This window comes from Rhinoderma darwinii, chromosome 6 (genome assembly GCF_050947455.1).
Source record: "Rhinoderma darwinii isolate aRhiDar2 chromosome 6, aRhiDar2.hap1, whole genome shotgun sequence".
In the NCBI taxonomy this organism is placed as follows: domain Eukaryota; kingdom Metazoa; phylum Chordata; class Amphibia; order Anura; family Rhinodermatidae; genus Rhinoderma; species Rhinoderma darwinii.
The window spans coordinates 26,842,555-26,861,422 of record NC_134692.1 but is presented as its reverse complement, the minus strand read 5'-3'; the positions used below and the strand labels follow the sequence as shown (position 1 = coordinate 26,861,422).

At 39.4% G+C, this 18,868-nt stretch overlaps 1 protein-coding gene across 2 annotated transcripts in view; it reads left to right on the top strand.

Annotated features, from left to right (window-relative positions):
* The window catches only part of LOC142656217 (prolyl endopeptidase FAP-like), an 87,143-nt gene that overhangs the window by 18,139 nt on the left and 50,136 nt on the right, over nucleotides 1-18,868 (top strand). For both annotated transcript variants that reach the window (XM_075831102.1, XM_075831103.1), the window contains 6 exons: nucleotides 4,759-4,857; nucleotides 8,832-8,926; nucleotides 9,407-9,481; nucleotides 16,120-16,172; nucleotides 16,262-16,334; nucleotides 17,851-17,971. In XM_075831102.1, coding sequence (XP_075687217.1) covers nucleotides 4,759-4,857; nucleotides 8,832-8,926; nucleotides 9,407-9,481; nucleotides 16,120-16,172; nucleotides 16,262-16,334; nucleotides 17,851-17,971 — 516 coding nt within the window. The remainder of the gene's footprint in view (nucleotides 1-4,758; nucleotides 4,858-8,831; nucleotides 8,927-9,406; nucleotides 9,482-16,119; nucleotides 16,173-16,261; nucleotides 16,335-17,850; nucleotides 17,972-18,868) is intronic.

Below are 18,868 nucleotides of genomic sequence, written 5' to 3'. Positions count from 1 at the left end.
GATCAGTGGGGGTCCCGATCACCGATTGCTAAAACGAAGTGGAAGAAGCGCTCGGGTGAGCGCTGTGCCACTTTGTTTCTGATCGTCTTTCCTCGGAAAGTCGAGCAAGTGGTGTATGGGTTCAATAGAAAGTCTATGAGCTCGTACACCGCTCACTGAGCTTTCCGAGGAAAGCCGATCAGAAACAAAGCGGCACAGCGCTCACCTGAGCGCTTCTTTGGCTTCGTTTTAGGGATTGGTCGGGGTCTCAGTGCTCAGACTCCCATCGATCAAACCTTCTGACATGCCACTATGACAAAAGTTTTTGTAAAGTTTAGTTACCCTTAAAGTGAATCTCAATAAAAATTGTGGCATGTTCCAAGAGATGCCGAAGTATGGAGGTATTCTCCCTGAGCAGCATTGCTATATACAGTGCCATGTGGAGGCACCACACAATGGCACATGGGGGAAATTCCTAAGACTCCGTGCTACTGGCGAATTTGGCAAAAGATTAACCTTTCTAACTAGTTTTTGCCAGGATCCATAGTGTGTACACACTTACATACTTCACCACATGGTTCTCATGCTGGTCATTGTGGAGCCCTCACTTTGTGGCACAAATATAAAAACTGTCACAGGTTTTGAGGAGTAAATCTGGTGCAGAAAAGGGTGTATACGCTTGGCCCATATTTACAATACACCTGGCCGCCATGTTTTTGCGGGTTTCCATCATGTCTGCAGGGTTCTCAGTTTGGGGGCATGGTTTAATTTGCTATGAGCATGCTCTACATTTATAAAACCTGTGTGATATATTAGGCTTTAGTGAGCATGCCCCAAAATCGACTTGAATTAAATATATATAGAAGCCTTCAACAATTTAAAGGCATTATCTGGTTTCAGCAAATTAATAGTTATTTTTTTATATAATCAAAAATTACTAAATAAAGAATTTTGGGGGACCAGAGAACGGTCGGTGCAGGATTGGTGGGGGGTTTGAAAAGTAAGTATCACTTTTTTTTGCTAGTTTAACTCATATTTATGTAATAAAATATTTTTTTAAAGCTTTAATATTGAAGGATATTTATATCTAGTAAATATTATATGCACTAGTGTAAGGCCCTTTTCACATATGTCTGGTGATCCGGATTTTACTGATGTCAGAACTGATCCTATTCTTTCCTATGGGAGCAGTTTTGGCATCTTATCATTTGTGACGCAGCATGACCCCCTGCCCTGGACAGAATAACGCTGCATGCAGCGTTTTTCTGTCTGGTTATGGCGATGAACAAAGTGCCATAGGTTGTGCCCAACTAAGTTATAAAACAACTAGCTGGACACGAATGATATATGTTAAGATATATGTGAGTCCAGCCTAACGCCACAAATCAGGCAGTTAAGGGCCCTATTGTGTGGATCCTTTTCCTACCAGGAGCTGATTTACCCATAAGAAAGTGGCATCAACTTGGTTCAATTCGAAATTAAAGGTATCTATTGACGGATCCATTTGTTTATGTTGTTTTTTAGTTTTTCTAATTCAGTTTCTTGACCGTGAGGCTGGGTTCACACGAGCACATTAACGTCCGTAATGGACGGACATATTTCGGCCGGAAGTCCCGGACCGAACTCAGTGCAGGGAGCCGGGCTCCTAGCATCATAGTTATGTACGATGCTAGGAGTCCCTGCCTCTCCGTGGAACTACTGTCCCGTACTGAAAACATGATTACAGTACGGGACAGTTGTCCTGCAGCGAGGCAGGGACTCCTAGCATCGTACATAACTATGATGCTAGGAGCCCGGCTCCCTGCACTGAGTTCGGTCCGGGACTTCCGGCCGAAATACGTACGTCCATTACGGACGTTAATGTGGTCGTGTGAGCCCAGCCTAAACCTGAATAAAATGTAATGCTCATTCCTATGTACAAGATAATTGTAAAATTGCGAAATAGTTTTCTTTCTGAGCATAAAAATAAATATTTATATCCATGAAACATTATACAGTGACTCATAACGTTGTTTTTCTGTTTTCATGTCTGTGGATGAATACACATTCCATATGCAGTTTGTTCCTTTGCAGTTGACAAGAACAAAACTCCTGCCACCCAGATGGCCAGTGCCTACATTTTATATCGTAATTTTTTTTATGGCAACCCTAATATTTCACTTTCTGATGGTTAGCAGATGGGCCTTTTCACCACCTTTACTGATGGACAGTCACAAGAAAAAGAGCAATATGGAACATTTCATTAATTGCCACTAATAGTAAAATTGAACAAATGCCAAATATTAAATTATTTCCATTGGTGTTAGTCTGAGATGATACCCGAGAATGCAGGCCTGATACTTTAGATTATTTTTCTTGAATTTTTTTAAAGCACAGATATTGAACTCTTGAGAAGTCATACAAGTTTGTAATGGTGTCTGTACAGAAGATGGTCAGGCGGAAAAAAAATATATTTTCATGTTCTGCTTCACTTGTTTTGTAGATATATTATCTGATACATTATGTTCTTAAATTGTTGTCTTCAGAATGCAAAAGCAGACGCTTTAAAAAAAAGAAATTCCACATTTTTTTTCTCCTGCCTGTTTAGCAAAGAACAAATTTTGCAAGATAAGGCATTTCATAAGAATTTGCTAATCCTTAATTTCTTATGATGTTATTTTTTTTAAGAATTGCAGTTAAAATGATTTGATAATAATGTGAGAGGAGAAATTACTCAAATTAAAAAAATTAATTGAATAAAATCCATATGGATTTAATGCACATTGACAAATTGGTTTATTTTATATTACTTTTATGTTACTTTTTAGTTTTTCATATATTTGTTATTTAACAGGTTTATTTTTTTGTCCATATAAAAACAACCCAAAAATATACGGAAAGGGGATGATGGGGTTATGTGGAGCCAAAAGATACAATATAACTGTAGTTTATGTTGTCAACGTTATTGCTGCTGATAGACATAAGATGGTGTCGGTCAAACCCTTCGCTTGACAGACAGATCTTGGTGGTTTGTGAAAGTACTGATTCTCCTCGCAGAGATCCATCTTGTTGGGAATTTTTAGGGCAATAATTCCTTGCAAGGCTCATTAACTTACAGGATAGCCACTTAAAGGTGTCCCTAGAGAGACATTTTTGTTCCATCTGGAGAATAGCTAGCTTTTGTCCCTTGGTGGAATATTCTTGTTCTTTCATTGAAGCAGGGGAAGATGAGCTAAACAATATGCACTACTTAATTTATAGGGGAACAATGAGATTAGACAAAAACAGAAGAAAAAAAATCCATTATATCTATTCTGATTCCTGTCACAACCAGCCATCGGGTGAAATTGTTAGAACAATATAATGTCCATTGACAGATCAAGTTTTTGTTTTATTTTTTAATTTCTTGTCTTGACTTTTTATCCGAACTATGATTTTTTTAATTCTCCAAGTGCCTAAAGTCCTAAAGCTGGCCTTAAACATTAGTTCAAAGTCGGCTGCCGCAGCCAATTTTAGTGGGGTTGACTGACGATCTAATGTGTATGGGGCCTCCTGAACTGTCCTCCGTGGAAAAGAAGGACTAAGCATGATGAATTTCGACATGCCTAAATCTTTGATACCCCTGTCAGCTTTAATTTATGGTTTGTTTTTGTTTTTTTATGAGCATCTTGGACTAAAAAACATTAAAAAAAACATTTTTTATGGACAGGTTAAAAATAATAATTATAAACATTATAAGTTTTATAACATATTTCTAATTTTCAAAACACCACATTAAAATTATGCAAATTTTAGTCTTAACCGGGTCAAGTCAAAAATATAGCTATTAATACTGGGCATAAAATATAGTACCAACTGTAGTTCCCATATAGCATATAGCAATAAAATAAGATCACTCCCAGCATTGAAAAGAACTTGTTATAACTGACGGACTAAACACTGACCAGGTAACAAAGGGCATGTGCTGATCTACAGCTCCACACCCCTTTCCCATCTAGCTTCTAAAAAAACCGCACAGATGCATCCTTTTTATTCCAAACACCATACACATTGGACAAATGTCCACTCGTTTTATTGACTGTTGGCGTATTTACAGACGGTCAACAACCCTAAAGAAAGGTGGCAACAAGTATAGCCAATGGTTTCTGTGCACTGTTTTTGGATTTAAAGGGATTATCCCATAAATACAACACCCTACTTATGCCTTAATAATGAATATGAATGTCATAGAAGGGGGTCCCCCAATTTATTAGCCAGAATGGAGAGCCACTCTTTAAGAATCCCTCCCATTTTGGCAGATTAAAGCTGTCCATGTATTACATGACCGTCCATTCATCTGAATGGGCAGCTGTAATCTTTAATTGTCTGACCAGAGAAGGCTCTCTCCATGAAAAACTGCTTTTTGCCGTTATTGTGCCGAATAAGGGAGGCTCTTGTGTGTAAAAGGGGCTGATCAGACAACTCCTTTAAGGCTTATCACTTTGAAAATGTAATTTCATATAAATAACTAACTACACCCGTTTCTGATAGCAACAACGAAAAAATCATAGTCATGTAATGGTTCAATTTAACAATAATTGCGGTAAATATTCCAAATATCAATTTTTACACAATTTTATGGAATGCAGCATGTTAGTATATGTATACCTATTCGTACTAAATTGAGTACAACTCCGCTGATTTGGTGCTATAGACATTGTAATGAGTAAAACAAGCTCCTGGGAAATAGAAAAAAGTTTGTATGTTAAAACTATTGTTAATAAGTTTTTGTGGACTTATATATACATAATCTATCTTTAGGTATCGCGAGGAGAAAAGATGGTCTTCGTACCTTTACATTTGAGGATGTGTTCAACAGTACATTTTATACCCAGCAATATTATCACACATGGATTTCAGGTAATACATATTATTATTATTATTATTAGAACTAGTAATAGTATCATTGTTGTCATCAGAACCATATATCATAGTGAAAATCTTTCTTTCTTTCTATCTATTTATTTAAAACTGATATAAAAAGAATAAAGAAAACAGCAGAGATTTAGAGCTTAGTAATATGTAAACTGTTATCTTTTATATACCTGGATTACGGTCAAATTTATTTTTGCAGATTTCTGGCATTAACAGATGTTCGGTTTGATAAACTAGGTGGTAATAGATATATAAAAGTTTCCTTCTACATTGTTATTGATATATATTATAGACATTTGCTAACATATGTTTTAGGACAGTTAGCACATGTGGTAATTTCTCTGGCACGCAACCAATGTGAGAATTTACATCTGTTTTTTATGCAGAAGATAAACATTGGTTGTTCCGACCAAACCTTTATAAAATAATTGAAGTCTTTTGGGAGCATTCCCTCTTTCGTTTACAATTTGGATACTGCATTTTGGGATATTCTACAAAGTGTTTTTCATCTTTCAGTAAAGAGCATCAATTTAGACGTAATAATGTGTTTTTATTGGGAATCCTATTAAATTATGACAAATCTCAGACTCTGCAGTGAGGGAAATAAAAACATGGTCCTTCAGATTCCCTTCAAATTCCTTAATACTGCAGTTGGCATGTATTGGTAAATGTGCCCCAGGTACGGGAGACTCTAAGTAAAATTGTGATTTTTCCCTTGGTAATTATCCATTAGGGTAGTGATCTCCATCCTGAGGCTGTTAGGACATGATAGGAGTTGTAGTCAGTCCTTTTCACTCCTTGATTAATATTCTGTGAAAGCTTCGATATTGGGTGTCTTCAATATGTACAAGTCCTATAGGTCTGTGGGCCCTGGTGTGAAATCTTAGTTAGAAACCTTTAGTCATGCAGGAATACCAACATGGCCTCCTAGGTTTATATAGCAGACATTTTAAGGCTATGTTCACACGGGGTATTTTGCCTAGTTTTTTGACGGGGAAACCGCGTCGCAAAACTCGGCAGAAACGGCCCGAGAACGCCTCCCATTGATTTCAATGGGAGGCGTCGGCGTCTTTTTCCCGCGAGCAGTAAAACTGCCTCGCGGGAAAAAGAAGCGACATGCCCTATCTTCGGGCGCTTCCGCCTCGGACCTCCCATTGACTTCAATGGGAGGCAGGAGAAAGCGTATATCTCGCTGTTTTATGCCCGCGGCGCTCAATGGCCGCGGGCGAAAAACGGTGCGATAATTGCCGCGAAAATCGGCGTGCAGGGAGAGGAATATCTGCCTCAAAGTTCCAAACGGAATTTTGAGGCAGATATTCCTCCCCCAAAATACTCAGTGTGAACATAGCCTAAGGGGGTTTTCTAGGATTTATAAATGAGCATTAAAGGGATTTTTAAAGATTCGAAAAAAGGTTTGCTCTTTTTTTTCCACGAACAGCACTAGTTCTATTCATAGATTGTGTCTAGTATTGAAGTTTAGCTCCATTTACTTGAATGGGGATAAACGGCAATACTAGGCATAGTCTATGGACAGACGGGGCACTGTTTATGTAAAAAAGTCAAGCCCTTTTCTCTAAAGTCAGCTCCAATTGAGGTTTTCTTCTGCTGGACCTTTAGGGCTTATTATTTTGTCAGAGCCTGGGCCCAACAGAGGATTCTCTAGTTCTGGTGGGCCAACCCATCTCTACTGCGTAACATCACGTTTAATGGGGATTCTGACTTATCTACTTTTAGTCAAAGTTCTAAAGATGGTAGCTTTACCTCTTTGGCTCCTTAGCTAGGCACGTATGCCTTATGTCTGAACCTGCAGTTCCTCTCGTACTGTGCAATGATTACTATGGGGATAACACATTATTAGTAGCGTATGACTAGCCTGACTCATGAAGGTCTAAGTCCAGGGCTGTGAAGGAATCTGACTGGCTTGGTTCCAAAGGAGTACATAGATACAACCCAATTAACAGACCTCAATAGGGGGTGTTGGGGGGTTGTGATGTAATTACCTGTGTACTTTTGTCCATTTATGTCACGTTGGAGACCAAACTTTTCCCTCTCTCCAAGATCAAGAAAATGATCAAATCTTAACGTTTGTTCCTGCTCATTTTCTCTAATCTCTAATCTGGCCATACATTTGACATTTCTTCCAACCCAGGAGAGAGAAGAGACCCCTCTGGCAACAGTTTACTTCCTCCAGAAACAATGGGCATGTTGAAATACAACTAAGACCCCCACATACTATTTATCGTTGGGTTCAGATGACTTTTGTCTAACGTGTATGGCCAGCTTTACTCCTCTGCTATGTTGAACCAAATATTCTATATAGCAGTAAAGGCTGTCAGAAACATTACTAAGAAACACAACCCAAAATGAACAAAACGTAATGCTGGGTGGAGATCAAGAATTTCAGTAATCTACATTATGACTAAATCTGATAGAGTTTCCATTGAAAAAGTGTTGACCTTTTTTATATATACAGTCATAGAAAAGTACAAATGATGAGACTTCACTCTTGTTAGAAGGACAAGATATTTGTAAGATTTCAATGATTTTTTTGTTAGTCAGTTTTTCTGGTCTATGTTCTCTGGGTGTATGAGCTTATCAACTCCTCCTAGTCCCTATGCTCTATACATACTAAGTTCACATTCAATATTAATGAGATCACATTAGGTATTTATGGACTCATTACAGAACTCATTTTAGTATTAAAATGTACTAATTTACACTTGGATATTACAGGCATGTTCACACTGTGCAGAATTGTGCTATGCCATCAATGCCATTTGGGTAGGGGGAAATGTGGCGTCTTAGTGGCATCTAAGCAGTTAAATGCCTGGGATCGGAGTTATCTCAGATCCCAGTCGTTATAGAGAAGGGTGTCAGCTGTAATACACAGCTAAGACCCCCGCAGCATATTGCACAGGCTCAGCCTGTGCGCCTGCTCCATACGTTCCCCTCTGACTTTTGTCTTACATGTTTGGCTGATGTCAGTAAGCTGTTAGAGGAACACTCCCTGAAAAACAAATTCACTGTGATATATATATGTGCCGAGCCGAAAGGAGCAGTATATGACTTTCGTCTTTAGTGTTTTTTTAAATCTCTGAGCCATGCCCCTCCCAGTCAGACCCTGCACTAGGCATAACACAGTGTATCACTTTTTCCTGGAGTGTTCCTTTTAGCAGGCATTCCTCTAATAAGCAGATATTAGTGAATGGCTGTTTTTGCAAATCCTATTATACAGAGATGTAACCTGAAGCTCCTGGGCCCCAATGCAAAATCTGTAACAGGGCGTCTACCTACATGTGGCATTTATAATACTGGTGTCTTCTTATGTGGCAGAGAGGCCTTTGGACCCACTCAGGCACCAGGGCCTGGGTATGACTGCTCCTTCTGCGCAACCAATAGCTTTACTCCTGTGTATATATTAGCAGGGATGGTACAAACTCATTGGTATCCAAAGTACGGTTTTTATAATGCGCCCCCTTCTTCAGTTCTAGTAGATCAGTGTAATAGCTGCCAGGTGGACAATGGTTCTGCCATCATCTGCCCTGGTTCATCCTGTATGAGGCCGCTTTCAGATGGCCATAATATGGGCGCACTTTAGCATTTGTATTATGGCTGCACTGCCCAAACCTCTTGTAGTTTTACTAGACTGGACATAAATCACCATAGGATGCTGTGATGACCTAAGACCGGTCCAGTAGAACTGTGGGAGGTCCGGCATTGTGGACACTATACGGATGCTAAAGTGTGCCCATATTAGGATCATGTTATATTGGCCTTATGCGTATTTGCCACTGCTGAACATGTATGTTATGTCTGTACATGTAAGATCTGTACATGTAAGTATGGGTGTGTTCTACATCACTATCAGACGATCTGACACAGCGTCCATTTAGCTGTATATGAAAAATTTAAGTGTTGGTCGTTGTTTGTGTTTTTATTATGTCTCCTGTTTTATGCAGAAAATGAATATATTCACAAAAATGAAGATGGAAATGTCCTTGTTTATAATATGGAAACTGGTAGGATTTCCACTATACTGAAAAATACAACATTTGTAAGTACACAAGTATCTATCTATCTATCTATCTATCTATCTATCTATCTATCTATCTATCTATCTATCTATCTATCTATCTATCTATCTATCTATCTATCTATCTATCTATCATCATCTATCCCATATCTTCTTTCTTTCTTTCTTTCTTTCTTTCTTTCTTTCTTTCTTTCTTTCTTTCTTTCTTTCTTTCTTTCTTTCTTTCTTTCTTTCTTTCTTTCTTTCTTTCTTTCTTTCTTTCTTTCTTTCTTTCTTTCTTTCTTTCTTTTCTTTCTTTCTTTCTCTCTTTCTTTCTCTCTTTCTTTCTATCTTTCCTTTCTTTCTCTCTTTCTTTCTTTCTTTCTTTCTTTCTTTCTTTCTTTCTTTCTTTCTTTCTTTCTTTCTTTCTTTCTTCCTTTCTTTCTTTCTTTCTTTCTTTCTTCCCTAGATATCAAAATATAATAAACGAATAAATAATTTCTAACCTTTCTGTCGTTACAGGACGATGTGAATGCTACAAATTATTTCTTATCGCCTGATAGAAAATTTGCCGCCCTTGAAAGCGATTACACAAAAGTAATTTTATTTTTGCGATCCGAAGTCACTCATTGGATTTACATAATCACTTTGCAACTTGTGGCTCAATATATGCAAATACAGCATGTTTTATCTATGTGTGTGTGTATGGAAATGACTAAGTACCGTTTGGTAATTGAAATGTCACTGATAGAATTGTAACTCCAGCATAAAATTAATATTCTTTTGATTGTGGATACAATTTCTACCTGCCCAATCCTTTTCCTTAATTGGACAAGTAAGGGAATAGTCATGCTGTACCAATATGCATGATATGTCAGATCCTAGAAAACTCTCAGGTCTATGGCTAACTGAAAGGGTATGTACATTTTTGCAATAATTTTTTTATTCCTCCATTGCATCTCAGATAAAAATAATAAAGCCACAGTTTCAAATAGTTTTGATGAATAATATTCTACCGTTTTGTGTATACAGCTCCTATGCTGACCTATGTGTCTATATGGATTCTTTAGGTGTCCTGCTTTCTTACTATCTGTAGGTTACCAAGAAGAGGCAAAAAAAGGGGTGCAATACATTACAGTAGGAAAAGGCTACGCACAGTAGTATGTAGCCATCGAAAGACAAAGGTCTTTAAAGGAACTGTATAAACAACATCTTTAAATTATATTTTGTCAATGTATTCATTTTTAATTTTGGATGCATTGGACCAATGAAAAAATAATTGGTCGCAAAAGTGTTGGCATGGGGTAACTTGAGACCAGCAAGGGAAATTGTTCTGCAGGATCACCCTACAGCTTTGCAGAACAAGGGCATGTCCACTTTAAATTTCATCATTTACAGTTATCATTGCACATAGTACCAGTAAAGACTAAAAGATTAGTTATGAATTAACACAAAATGATAGACTTTAGCAGCAAGTGATCTGACAAAGGCAGCTGTGTGACCTCCTTTGGCCACATTTATTAATTCTGAACCCTAGTCTATGAGACAAACCCTATGGTCTTCTGTTGGGTGAGACTAACCCTACCAACACAGGGCAGGGAGGCACCATGGATTTCAATTGAGATATACTGAATTAAAACACAACATAACAATTGTGTCCTTTAAACATTATAAATGATATATTTTATCTCCTATTGCATGGTCAGTCACACATTTGAAATGTATGGTATGAGGTCCTAGGTGATGGACCTTCAGTGATCATCTGATCACCTGGGTGGTGGGTTTTAAAGTAGGGGTTATTTTCCTGAGACATCCCTTTAAATTAGGTTGTTTTGGGGCTTGTACAATTGCATAGTCTTGTGTATTATATGTGAGATAATATAAGAAGATGTGAACATTTTGTAGCATGGGGAGAAATCACAGCTCTTCTAAAAGCTACAGACAGATTTATATTAAGGTCTGAATCCTAAATGGCTGCGGGAGAATCAAGGATAGAATCAATATTGTCGAAAAGCAAAGCACAGACTTTGTCAAGTGTCTAAAATGAAATAATATTGTAACTATAAATGTAACATTGCATTAGTGAAATAATACACCAGAGGGGGATGTTTATCCAGAAACTGATAATTACTCCTCACACACATTACCAAAAGTTATCATTTATGCGTATAATAGAATTGAATCTCCAACACATTACTGTTATTAATAATGATGAAAACAAAACTAATTTATGATAGATCGTAATAAAAAAAATAAAACAGCTAGAGTTGGACCAGATTGTTAAAATGTAACTTATCAAAACTTATAGGGAATAGTGATAGTGAATGAGAGAAATATTTTATGTATATCTTATTATTAAGAGAATATTCAGCTTACTAAAGTGATCAATTTATTACAGTATTGTTCTTTCAAGGATATATCCAACTTTGCAACAATTTTTTTATTGCATCAATGTATCTAAAATTAATCATGAAGCAACTTTACATATAGTGTTGACTAAAAATATCCTACCATTTTGTGTATACATGTCCTATGCAAACCTATGGCTACAGACTACAAATCCGGCGTAGCCTGATCCTTCAGTTAGGGCATGCCCACACGTGGCGGTTTTCCTCCGCAACTGTCCGCATCAATGCCGCACAGAATCTGTGTTGCAGATTCTGTGGCGGATCTGCCCAAAATGTGCAGTAAATTGATGCGGACTAGCTGCTGCGTACTGCGGTAAAAGTGCTTCCCTTCTCTCTATCAGTGCAGGATAGAGAGAAGGGACAGCACTTTCCCTAGTGAAAGTAAACAAATTTCATACTTACCGGCCGTTGTCTTGGTGACGCGTCCCTCTTTCGGCATCCAGCCCGACCTCCCTGGATGACGCGGCAGTCCATGTGACCGCTGCAGCCTGTGATTGGCTGCAGCCGTCACTTAGACTGAAACGTCATCCTTGGAATCCGGACTGGAGACAGAAGCAGGGAGTTCTCGGTAAGTATGAACTTCTATTTTTTTGACAGGTTGCTGTATATTGGGATCGGTAGTCACTGTCCAGGGTGCAGAAACAGTTACTGCCGATCGCTTAACTCTTTCAGCACCCTGGACAGTGACTATTTACTGACGTCTCCTAGCAACGCTCCCGTAATTACGGGAGCCCCATTGACTTCCTCAGTCTGGCTGTAGACCTAGAAATACATAGGTCCAGCCAGAATGAAGAAATGTCATGTCAAAAAAGCAAGACGCATCCGCAGCACACATAACATGTGCATGACAGCTGCGGAATTCATTGCGGAATTTAGAATCTCCATTGAAGTCAATGGAGAACTTCCGCAATGAGTCCGCAACCAGTCCGACCACTGGTCCGCAACATCCATTGTATGCTGCGGACACCAAATTCCGCACCGCAGCCTATGCTCCGCAGCGGAATTTTCAGCCTCGTCTAAACGAAGCCTACTAAAAAGAAGTGGAAGGCAATGGAGAAACGGCTCCGCTGCGGATTAACGCTGCGGAGTGTCAGCAGCGGAATTCAAGAGCAATTCCGCCACGTGGGGCTTTGCCCTTATACTCCCTTCCATCTGCCTCCTACAGATGTGTCGACCCTTACTTTTTCTTGAATTGCGTTAAATTATATAATTTGTCATGATACCAATTCAATACAATCTCGTGCCTTCCAGTAAAAAATATATATGTTAAACTTACATGTTTTTTGAATATGGAAGTCTATCGCTGACGGATGGTCGACAGATGCCACTGTTGGATTCCATCCGTCAGATGGCTGACAAATGGCTGACAGACTGGGCCGGCGTCAGCATCCGGCAATCCCGGGCAAGTGCTGGGGCCGACTATCCTTGGGGGGCCCACTCGGCCGCCGGGTGCTGTCGCTGCCGTAGTCACGGCATCACTGTCCATATATCGACAGTGATGTCAGGAGGAGAGAAGGAATCCCATGCAGAGCGCTAGCGGCTCTGCTTCAGGGCTCCATCTCTGGTGGAGCCCCTGACATCACTGTGCATATATGGACAGTGATGTCAGGAGGAGAGAAGGAGTCCCAGGCAGAGCGCCAGCTGTGTGGCACTACCTGGGAGGTGGGGGCTGTGTGGCACTACCTGGGAGGTGGGGGCTGTGTGGCACTACCTGGGAGGTGGGGGCTGTATGGCAAAACCTGGAAGGTGGGGGCTGTGTGGCACTACCAGGGAGGGCGGCTGTGTGGCACTAGCTGGGAGGGGGGCTGTGTGGCACTACCAGGGAGGGCAGCTGTGTGACACTACCTGGGAGGGGAGCTGTGTGCCACTATCTACAGAGGGCACTAAATTTATGGGGGTACAAACTGGGGGCCTAACTTCTATATGGGGGCATAAACAGGGCCTAACGTCTATATGGGGGCACAAAGTGACGTGTTCTGCCATTTTACTGCCACCGTGAGTGCCCCCGCAAAGGGGCCTACTAAGTCTGTGTCGCCCAAGGGCCCACATAAACCTGGAGCCGGCCTTGCTGCCAGATATCATCCATCAGAAGTACATGGTTTTTCTTGCATGATTGATTAACATTTCTGGCCATACATCATGTGAGATTTAGAGATAAAGTAAGGGCACGTTCAGACGTGGCGGAATTTTTCCGCTGCAAATGTTGGTGCAGATTTGGGGCAATTACGCAAAGAATCTGCACCAACATTTGCATATTTGAAAGGTAATTCAGACGTTGCAGAAAACACAGCGGACTTGCCACAGATTTCAGTTTTTGCATTGCAAAGGCTGAAATACGCAGTGAAATTCCGCTTCTTCTCCGCAACAGATAGTGCATGCTGTGGAGCCTATGGTCCGCAGCGGAGTTTTCCGCAACGTCTGAACTAACTTGTCTAAAAATGTATTGAAACAAATGTAAAAAAACGGCCGCTGGAGAATTCCACTGCAATTCCGCCACGTCTGAACATGCCCTAAGGAAGGACACATCTGTACCTCTTAAAAGTGAATATAACTGCAGACTACACTGGGTTTCTTTGTATTTTAGATTCATGGAAATGCATATATTTTATTTATTGCGTTATTTTTTTATTACCGCTTTTTGCATCTAGCAAATCTCTATCTCTATCTCTAGTCCGTGCTGCCGGCTGCTCATGCCTATGCAGTTAGAGACAGAGCGTTCTGCTCACCCCCATGGCCCCTGTATGCAGAACGGCCTCCAGTGTTGTAGGATTCTTTAGCTCTGGTGACTGTTCTGCATGCGGGAGCCATGAAGACGACCAGGATCAATTCTGCAGCACATTCGTCACTTGATAAGTGCCTAGCTAAGAGCTGATGGAAAAAAATATGTTGCTTTTAACAACTTGACTTGCAAAATGACAGCTGGAATCTGGTGGGTTGCTGAGATTAATACCCAGGGTAGACTAGCCATTCAAGGGCCCACAGATACAACCCTCCTTAAAATGTAACTGCAGGGCCAAAAAAAATAATTAAATACAAGCAATAAGTGCTTCTCTTTGTCAAGTCTATAGGGGCTCATGAGTTGAAATGTCAAGAGGCCCAAATAAGTTCTAGTCCGCCACTGTGAATACCACAGGGGATCTCATGAAAATTATCAATCACAGCTAATACCAACATGCCAATGAAAGACGGGTAGTGTCAATTTTTATGTTACATTGTCAATTACACTATTTTACTTTTAATGAACAGTAGCAAAATTTAATGTTAAAAAATCATGGCTTAAGAAAGGGCTTGGCAACTCCTAGAAATGAAATAAAATAGTTCCACATAAAAAAATCACAAAAAAGTAGAATGTTAAAAGTGATCTCATAACAGCATGGTTTCAAATAGGTCTATACTGCATTTTATGAGAGGAGTAACCTCCATCACACAATGGAGTCTCTGTAAGCAGAATATAGATGGAGTGATGGAGTCACTTGCAGGAGATTTGCCAGGGATGTACTCTACTAATGTCATTGAAATGTGTAAGTCAATAGAAGACCGCATGTATAGATGCCAAGGTTGGGCATGTAAATGGCACACAAACCATGTGATGTATGTAATGTAAGACTGAACCAACCGGGTGGAAAATAACTTGCCTAAGCTGGCCATACACATGAGATATTTTATGGTCTGGCAGGGGTTGATCTCATGCATAAACTAAGGATTCGGCATGTTAAAATCCAACATGCCTGATCCTTCTTTACCCCGACATCTGCCACTGGGGAAAAAGTCAGGAGGCCTCCCTACACATGAGATAGTTGTCCGGTCCCACCAAAACCAGTCGGATCAACGGACTTTAATTCAATGTGTATGGCCAGCTTTAGAATTTGTGTTAAAGATTTCCAATAACTGAAATCTCTGACAAAAATGTTTGGTTGTGTATATACAAGTGCCACAGCCCATAAGGTTTATAAGTTAATAGTAGTCCAAGCACATGGACTCCACCGATGTGATCTACTGCTATGCATGACTTGTCTGAAGATAATTCCTGGCCGAATTTGTCCTTTAAATGTGGGTTGCTTTAGTCTAAATTCAAATCAGTTTTATACACATATGTAGACAAAAGCTTCAGCCAACTACAATCTGATGTACCTTAGTAAAATGTATTTCCAACCAGAATTGAACATTTTTGCCTGTATTATGGTTGACCTTCCACACCACTCTCTGTACCAGCAAAGAGCAGAATCATATTGCAGAGCCCTATTTCCCAACTAAGTCTACATGGAATCCAGATGGTCTGTGGTACCTAAAAATATAGCAGATGAAGGACAGTCATTTTTACAGCTTGCTCAAAGATACTCGGAATGTGAGCAAGTAGTCAAACATTTTGTCCAGAACAGAGTGCTATAATAAAATGCTTTGTCCACCCTGAGCTTCTTTGAGGTAGGGGTTCATCAATTCGAAAAGAGCTTTCAGGTTTCCCCACATTTTGGGTGTCACTGCTATTGAGGGAAACACATTGGGATCAACTCTAACCAAGGAAAAATACTTTTTCGGAGTGTTACTTTAATGGTGTAATATAGTAGCAGGTTTAAACATTTAAAACAATTCAAGTATAAACTATTTGTAAAATTCTGTACACGCTCCGTATAAACCTATTTCCATTAGAATAGCCCCTTTGTTTTGGCCTCAATTTTGCAATGACGTAATAAAAGGAAATCTAATGTGATAAGTGTGATAAATGAAGTCTTATCCTAAAAAGTACAAGTATTTCCTTTCTGTATTCTGCAGATAAATTTATTACTGACATATAATAATTATAAATTTTTCCTTATATTGTTTTTTCAGCAATGGAGATACTCTTATACGGCAACATACCAAATTTATGATATAGAAAATGGGTCAGCATTGATATCTACTTACTTTTTGGAAATTTTTCCTATTACATTTATATATTTGTCAGTGAAGCAATTATTTATTTATCTTACAGAGTATTTATAAGAACAAATGAACTACCTCATAATATTCAGTACATATCCTGGTCACCAGTTGGTCATAAATTGGTAAGTAGAACCTTCTAGGGGTTGTCTACTTTAGAAAAATCCATTTTCATATACCCTATTAAGAAATTCCTCATCTCTTGGCTACAAAGACTGTCTCTTGCTCTGGAGGACTTGTCTTGTTCTGCATTACACAAATGACATTAATTTAAATGAGCGCTGTGTAATGCTTAATTTTCTCTGTGGTGGCGCTGCAGGGAAATTTAACACTTTCTAGCAGGTTTCCCCACAGATTTCAGCTAATCGCTGGAGGTCCAAAAAGGGGAGACACTTTGTGATCAGTGTGTTGTCAAGGGACGCTTATAACTTGTAGGTCTCGCATAAGATGGGGCAGTCACAGTTTTTGCAGATCGATAGATGGGTTAAGGATGGGGATCTTGGCATTCACATGCATAGAGGGAGTGATTGTTACACAGTTCAGTTGGAATTGACAAGGGAAAGTTTTAAAATATTTCAGTCAGTGCTGGCTGGACATGTTTCACCATCTAGACTTTAGATATATATCTAACGTAAAAATAAAGTTATGTTTAATGTGAATAAACTGTCAAATGTCAAAAATATATATTTTTTCATTTGTATGTGTCAATATTTGTCCAGAACAGTCAAAATAGAAATGTAAAATGATTGTATTGATTTTAAATTTTAATCTGTTATTTATGATCCTTTTATATAGGAGTTTACCCTCTGTGTACGACAACACATGGAGTCCCTGCAGCTCATTACTATGGAGCCTTAAGCACTCCATATGGCACTGTATTATGGAGATACAGCATCCCATGGTGCATGCCACAGATTTATGTGGATTCCAACAGAAAAACCTCTGTATGCCTCAGTATAATACAGTATAAGGCTGGATTCACACGAGCGTGGCGTTTTTGCGAACGCAAAAACGTGGCGCTTTGCCTGCGCAAAAGGCACTTAACAGCTCCGTGTGGCCTCAGCATATGATGTGCGGCTGCGTGCTTTTCGCGCAGCTGCCATCATTATGACACTCTGTTTGGATGTTTGTAAACAGAAAAGCATTTGGTGCTTTTCTGTTTTCATTCATCCTTTTGACAGCTGTTGCGCGAATCACGCAGTTCGCACAGAAGTGCTTCCGTGCGGCATGTGTTGTTTTCACGCACCCATTGACTTCAATGGGTGCGTGATGCGCGAGAAACGCCCAAAGAACGGACATGTCATGACTTTTTTCAGCGGACTCACGCTGAGTAAAAATCACGCACATGTCTGCACGGGCCCATAGACTAATATAGGTCCGTGCGACGCGCGTTGCACGGACGTATTTCCCGTTCGTCTGAATAAGGCCTAATACCGTGTGCATGGCACTTGATACTGAAGCAAAGTTTCATTATTCATAGGATGGTATCATTACCTAATGATGTGATATTCAGAAACATTACTTTAGGAGAGTAAAGATATAAAAAGAAAGTAAACTTTTTTTTAATGTTTAGTCCATTAAAGAATTGTAATTTTACTATTTTGTTTTTCACTTAATACATTTTGTAGTATTTTTTTTCAGGTGTATATTGTGCATAATAATATTTATTTAATACATGAACCTGGACAATCATCCATTCAATTAACAAACGATGATAAAGAAAATGAAATATTTAATGGAATTCCAGATTGGGTCTACGAAGGTAAGTCATTGACATTTTGAACCTTTTTCACTTTATCTCATCCTGTAAGTGAAGTAAGAAAATAACTAAAATGTACCTTCTTTTATCAAGTCCAACAGTGGTTCAATTGGTGGTAGGATTATTTTATTGGCATCATGACAGAGGACATTTGACAGTGTCAGGAGGACAATTGTCCAATACCAATTGCTTTTTGTGCAATCTGTTTGCTACTCATATTCTTTACAATTGACTACGGTTGTAACTTTGGTCCTATTCGCAATACTTTCGAGGCAACGTATGCCACTGTGTAGGCATACAGTGGCATATGTCACCTATAGGAGCCCATTGTAAAAAAAAAAGTATACTGCATGGTAAACCTTTTTTACTAGATGCCTCGGTATGGAAAAGTGTAGTCGACTATGCTATTCCATTAAGTAAAAAAAAAGGAATGCCGACATATACCTCCCTAAAGTATGTCAAAAGGACACTCTTTTGGAATTTGTCGGATCAATGGCGCACTATGGATACGATCGACGTATGCAGGTGGAGAATTTTCCACACACAGTAGTCCGCCAGGGTGTGAAGAGCGCCTTAGTTGGAAATAATAATCTGTTTATCCTCATTGACCTGCAGATGGTTTCGAGTGGAGGGGCATTTGGTAGTTTAGTATGCGGCGAGATATAGGTATTGTCATTCTATTTTTACTTCACTTCGTACTATTAGGCCTTATTTACACGAATGTGTTTCACGTCCGTGATACGTGAGTGAAAATCACACGCGTCGCATGGACCTATGTAAGTCAATGGGGCCATTCAGACATTCCGTGTTTTTCACGCAGCGTGTGTCCGCTGCGTGAAACTCACTGCATGTCCTATACTTTAGCGTTTTTTGTGCATCACGCACCCATTGAAGTCAATG